General features: G+C 40.3%; 1 protein-coding gene across 2 annotated transcripts in view; it reads right to left on the bottom strand.

Annotated features, from left to right (window-relative positions):
- LOC109822780 overlaps window positions 3,712–6,845 on the bottom strand; it is an 11,200-nt gene continuing 8,066 nt past the window's right edge. The window contains exons 4-5 of one of the 2 annotated variants that reach the window (XM_020389022.1): window positions 6,527–6,668; window positions 3,712–4,043 (exon numbers count right to left, since the gene is read on the bottom strand). In XM_020389022.1, coding sequence (XP_020244611.1) covers window positions 3,865–4,043; window positions 6,527–6,668 — 321 coding nt within the window. In that variant the 3' untranslated portion in view covers window positions 3,712–3,864. The remainder of the gene's footprint in view (window positions 4,044–6,526; window positions 6,669–6,845) is intronic. The other variant, XM_020389023.1, reaches the window with a different exon arrangement.

Below are 6,845 nucleotides of genomic sequence, written 5' to 3'. Positions count from 1 at the left end.
AGAATACCAATCTGGGGCATTTTATCCCGAAGCCTAAGTAGGGATGAGTCAGCGCTTAACCCGCGTTGTTGGGTGGTTCGTTCCCATAAAAACGACCGAGTCTACGTATTCAGCATCGTAGGCGCTTAACCCGCGTTGTTGGGTGGTTCGTTCCCATAAAAACGACCGAGTCTACGTATTCAGCATCGTAGTAACAAAAATCCATGTCTTTTATGCATAAGGAATTTTATCCCGGAGCCTAAGTAGGGATAAGTCAACGCCTAATACGCGTTGCCGGTCAATCTTTTACCGTAAAAGGACAAAAGCTCACATATTCGATATTGTGGCAGGTTGTTATTAATAACACCAAAATCTGTGTCTCACACGCACGGGGAATTTTATCCGGAATCCTGAACAGGGATAAGTCAACACCTAACACGTGTTGGCGGTTTAGTCTTTTATCGGTTGAAAAAGACACCAGAATACCAATCTGAGGTATTTTATCCCGAAGCCTAAGTAGGGATGAGTCAGTGTTTAACCCGCGTTGTTGGGTGGTTCGTTCCCATAAAAACGACCGAGTCTCGTATTCAGCATCATAGCAACAAAAATCCATGTTTTTTATGCATGAAAAATTTTATCCCGAAGCCTAAGTAGAAATAAGTCAACGCCTAACACGCGTGCCGGTCAGTCTTTTACCGTAAAAAGGACAAAAGCCCACATATTCGATATTGTGGCAGGTTATTATTAATAACACTAAAATCCGTGCCTCATACGCACGGGGAATTTTATCCCGAATCCTAAGAAGGGATAAGTCAACGTCTAACACGCGTTGCCGGGTAGTCTATTCCCGTGAGAAAGACGAAGTCTACGTATTCAATATCGTAGCACTAAAAGAGTTAACTCTTTTAGCATAACGTTACATACGGAACGGACTTAAACAATATCGTAGCACTAAAAGAGTTAACTCTTTTAGCATAACGTTACATACGGAACGGACTTAAACAATCCGCATACAAGCCCGATTCAAACGGTAATCGGTAAAGGCACATCAAACCCGTTAAAGGCTGAAGGTTTGCCAAAAAACTTAAAGTCAACGCCTAATACGCGTCGCCGTTTAGTCTTTTCACGTGAGAAAGACGAAGTCTACGTATTCAATATCGTAGCACTAAAAGAGTTAACTCTTTTAGCATAACGTCACGTGCGGAACAGACTTAAACAATCCGCATGCTAGCCCGACTCAAACGGTAGCCGGTAAAGGCTCATCAAACCCGAAACAATCCGCATGCTAGCCCGACTCAAACGGTAGCCGGTAAAGGCTCATCAAACCCGTTGATGGCTGAAGGTTTGCCAAAAATCCTATATATGCGAAAATCACTGACACACCAGCCCCATTAGTTGGTCTCGTGACTTGAGCATCCAACGACTTCGGGATAAGATCCATATCTGCAGACGAAACAACTTTAATAGTTGGTCCTGCAGCCTAAAATTTGGGATCGCCACGCTCCAATGCCTTAAGAGCTTAAATTGTGTATACTCCAGCAAACGTACGAGTATAAACTGTATTAACGCCAGTCAACGCGTTGCGATGAAAGTCAACGCCGATCAATACAAAACCCTAAGGCCAACGCCGAGCAACGCGTAGCCCTAGGTCAACGCGTTGCGACAAAGATAATCAGTTCAAAGTCAACTCAATGACACGAGCCAAAACTAACTCACCAATTCCGATTCGAGACTTCGATAACGGTCAGACGATAAACGCAGCGTCGGAAGAACTTCATCTATTCGACAAAGCACTGGATAGACTGAAGGCTGAGGAAGTCAAGAATTGAAACAGTTCACAGGTCCTTTAACACCGACTAAAGGCGGGGGACTATCATATCCAAAGCATTCCAGACTCCTCCATAAAAGAATGAGTCTGAAATACTTTGGAGGGGGTATCTGTAGGCGTCTAAAAATGCCTATAGGTATCCACGCACAGCTCGAGATAGAGAGAAGATGATGAATGCCACTATCTAAGTCTAAGAGGATTATCCGATGCTGATGAACACATGAAGCGAAACGGCGAACCGGGTAGCCTATGCACTCACCGACCACCTCCAAGTGGCTCGTGTACTCACCAGCCACCAAATCGGCAAACCAAGTGGCCCGCACGCTCATCGGCCACCAAAACAGCGTACAGATCAACGAAACAACGAAATACGCGTAACGACGGAACAAGTCAAAACCCGGAAAACAGATAAAGCCCCTGGCGGCCGAGTCGCGCCAAAGCGACCCGATCAGACCAGTGGCTCGGCCACGANCGAGTCACCATTTGGTGGCCCGGCCAAGGCCGAGCCACCATTTGGTGGCCCGGCCAAGGCCGAGCCATGGGTGACTGTTCGGCCAAAAGTTAGTTTTTTTCGGTTCTTTGACGGATTCTTTTGGGATTTGAGTGTTCCTGAGCGTTCCAACTGATCTGATATTGTGATTGTACGGTTGTTAACTGAAGATACAGAGAAATCCATCAGTCCCATCCAAATAACCGCATCCGAGGCCTATAAATATGAGCCAAAGACCTCCATTTTAAAGAGGAGATCAAGAGGGCGAAGCGCTGCCGAATTGGAGAGTGGAGCCACGAATTTACAGTAAGGGTTAGCGGATCTTGACGATCTCCTGCGCATAAAGAGTGGAGTTCGAGAGACTCGAGACCCGTCCCCTATTCCTCCGGATTTAAGCTTGATCTTAAATCCCGAGAAGAGTCGTGATCTCACTTGGTCGAGATTACCGCTGTAGCGATTACTTTCTTCGTGAAGTAAGAGTTTTGTTCATCAATCTGTTAACCGGATCTGATCCGCGGCGGTCCACGGATATTAACGTCCCCGGCACAGGCAAAGATCTCACGCAAGCAGCGGGTGATAAACGTTCGTTGCGTTGTTTGACAAGAGTTGTAATCTTTATTTTCATTATATAAAGGAGATCTTATAAAAAGATCAACTTTTTATTTGAGTTTATTGTAATGACCAAAGTTGTAATAGATTCGATGACAATGAAAACATCAACTTTTGACCCAAACAAGAGTGACCTTTAGCATCTTTATTTCCTAATTATCTAACTAAAAGAAAAATCACTGAGGTGATAATATAAGAAATTGAGCTCTTATACTCAATTTGATGGTTCATACACAGGCTATTAAACTAGTAAGAAATAGACGAGGCTGGTAAAATATCATTAATGGCAACAAAACTGCTAGCTGTAGGAATGGAAAGTTGATCATTTAAAAACTCTCAAGTGCTAGGGTGCTACAGCCTTCATCTTATGGGGTAAAAAGAAACAAAGGTAAAAACGTTAACCTATTTACATGTTCCTATCATGCCTAAGCACACCAAATTTAATAAGTTTAGAAAATCCAGAAAGAATACTAAATATTATATTGTTTTAATCACTCAATTGCTAACTGGGAGAGGTCAGGAACTAGCACCTTTTGCAGAAAAAAAAACATGCAGATTATACTAAACCCTGGGTGAGTATAATCTGCATCTTGATTAAGAGTAAGAGCAGTCTTAAACAATAATACTTTTCTTGTTATTATTTCTGACTCAAATGAATGATGAATGATGCGAAGTTCCTCTTTATCTTGAGGTGGACGATGGAGGAAGTAAATTCACTTTCTCATTCTAATAGTAAAGTAGCACAAAGATAATAGGTACTATTAGCGCTATCCTTAAAGGCTTAAAGAAACTGAGGATTTCAGGATTAACGGAAGAGAAACCAGAAGCTTAAAATTTCCATGTATGCCAAGGAACTAAGTATCCTTTATTGTGCAAGCAAACAGAGTTGCGTCAAAAGATGATTAAAGATATCTGTTACCTTTGAAAACAAATGTCATATACTTGGATTGGCAATTGCTTAAGGCGTGGTGTTCTGAAGCAAGCGCTGACTCTGTTGTAGTTTCATCATGTTTCTTCTCTTAATTCCATTCCTGAACGTTACGCTTGCAACTTCTTGTCTCTTATCTGAACGTGAGGTCCACTTTCCTTCATCGTGAATAGCTTTTCTCTTCATGTAGTTGGCCGATTCTGTATAGACTAGTTAATATCCAAGGGCAAGAAGTGCTTAGAAACTAATTATCAAAGTAATTTTTTTAAAAACAACATTGAAAATTGTTAGAAATTTTTCGATGATTAAAAAAGCCCAAAGATAAATTAAACTTGATACTCCTGGTTCGACTGCAATGGTAACAGATGTAGTCTTACCAAAACACGTAGTCTGGATCAAAATTCTAATAAGTGATGCCAATTTTTCTAGAATGTTCACCACAAGGTATGCCTCTGAGTCTTATATTAACCCATAAATGAATATGAAACGGAAAATATAGGTTTGATTTGTATGTCACTCAGTTTCTAAAATTACATCCTCATACAAAAGCCCATTACACACTCCAAGTTGGATGACCGGTAACGCATTTTCTCGAAGGCAGAAAGTTCTATAATAATTTATCCAGGACTTAGTTATTGGACATTTCCTAAGCCAAAGGACAATTACATAAATATCAGTTTCAACAATTCAGACTTGCAGAAAAAGTGTAAGGTCTAAGGATCAGATAACCATAACAAATTTAAGATCAAAATAAATGTTGATTATAGATCCACATTATAGATTTGCAACGGTTGTCTATAACCAGAATCCAACTTCATATCAGATAAAGATACATTATGACCTCAAACTTTTTCTAATAAATAAGAAAACCATTGCTAAACTGAAACTAAATAGAACATAGGCAGTCAGGAGTAGGAAAGACAGAAAAGAGAATCATGACCAGTGTTATCGAGGCGCAAGGCGCAATGCGAGGCGCAAAGGCCCCTTACGCGTACCATGCGCAAGGCGCACAACGATGCGCGCGCTTCATTGAATTGAGGCGCACAACCCAAACTAATATTTTTTAACATAAGACAAAGAAGCATATAAGCAACATGTTTATAAATTGTCACATAAAAAGACTACGAAATATAATTTCACCTACTAAATCACGAAAGAGTCTTAATTAGCATGCATGACATAGAAAAGTTCATAAGCTATGTAGCACGGACACGGATTCGACACGGCCATCCGACACGCCGACACGAGGCAAATCCTAAAAAATACATATGATACGTGTGTTCGACACGTGTGTCCGACACGGACACGACACGACACGGCTTCATGTTATGCGTGTCCGTGCTTCATAGTTCATAAGTTTCCACAAATCACAATGCAAGATAATCTCCAACATAAGCAAAAGTCTATGAAACAAAACAAGCAACTAACAAATTAGAAATATGTATTTTCATTTAAAATATGATATATGTATTTTTAAGTAACAATTAAGTGATTACCAAACATGATTATTCATAATTTTCTAGTTAGCATTCTTAATTGCTATTTGTTAGTTGGTATGAAAAGATGGATAACAATTACATATTTACATGTTCATAATTTTCTAGTTAGCATGCTAATTAGAGAAGTTATAATTAGCAAACAAGTATACTAAATTACTAATTACTGTTTTCTTTTTATAGGTTAAACATGAAAAGATGGAGTATGGATTAGCAACTAGCAAGAAAGAGTCTATTACTTGATGTAAATATGTAATATGTAAATTATTTTTAAAAAAACAGAAGAAAGAGTTTATTACATGATACAGGTGTTAAGCGCAAACGAGGCGCACACGAGGCGCACATGAGGCACACGTGAGGCGTGCGCCTCGTGTGTGTGCAGCGCTCTGCCTCTGGTGCGGGGCACAATTGTCCCAGCCCGCAACACCCCGCGCCCGGGGCGTGCCCGGGGCGCGCGCCTCGATAACAATGACCATGACTGTAATATATTTCAAGGTATGTAAATTCTAATATATCAAAGAGGCAAGCAGATTTGCTCAGTGTAAATAAAAGTGTCACTAGCGTCCTCTGCCATTCTCCATAATAAGGGGTCAATTACAGAGTGAAGGCGCATGGAGAGGGGGAAAAAACACAGTTTTACATATTACATGGCTTCACACTTTCTGATTTCTCTTTGTTTCCTGAAGGCCTTTGCCTTCAGTTAGGTACCAGCAGCATTTCCTCATTTTATTTGAGTTTCATGCTTTGAAGCTAAGTTTTACACATCCGATATTGGTGTCACAAGGTTCTTGTCTTGTAAATTGGCTCTCTTCAAGAAACATTTATGACTCTTTAATGTCAACTATGCTCCTTTATCTTTCCTCCTTATATTTTAGTTACTTTGACGACATTTAAGCTCTTTTCGTGCTCTAGCACACAGAGTACAGAATGTTTGTTTCCTCTAGCAACGCACTAAACCTATGTCTTGCCATGCCACTTCAATCCTAATCCCCAATGAGAAATAAGCAGATAAGCTTCGCTGCAGGCATTTAAGCTATATAAGGGTCTACATAGCGATAATATGACAAGCCCTTTTCTTCTTTATGGTCTTACCTCAAAACTGAAAGCACCATATTCAGCTCAGAAATATTTTAATAAAGAGTGAACTTAACCTATAGAATTAACATACTTAAGTTTCAACCGTCGAAAGTGAATACCAGAATGTGATGCAACTAATGTTGCGGCCATGTCCCTGAGCTTTTTTATTTCATCAATCATGTGTGCCTCAATCGAGAAAGTATCCAAGTCAGGATCTATATTGCCATGTGATTGGATGCACAAGAGTGCCCTTTCAAATCCCTACAGAAGAAAAAAAAATCTTTTTCGGTAAAATAAAACTAAACATCAGAGGCTTAAAATTTAACAAAATCTTCCTTTTTTATCTTTCAAAAACAGCCGGAAGAATAACCACCTGTCCCTGCCCCCACCCTGACCACCACCCCCAGGCCCAAAAATAGAATAAAAAACCAACTGTTA

This window comes from Asparagus officinalis, chromosome 8, assembly GCF_001876935.1.
Source record: "Asparagus officinalis chromosome 8, Aspof.V1, whole genome shotgun sequence".
Lineage (NCBI taxonomy): Eukaryota > Viridiplantae > Streptophyta > Magnoliopsida > Asparagales > Asparagaceae > Asparagus > Asparagus officinalis.
This window is presented reverse-complemented; position numbering and strand designations above follow the sequence as displayed.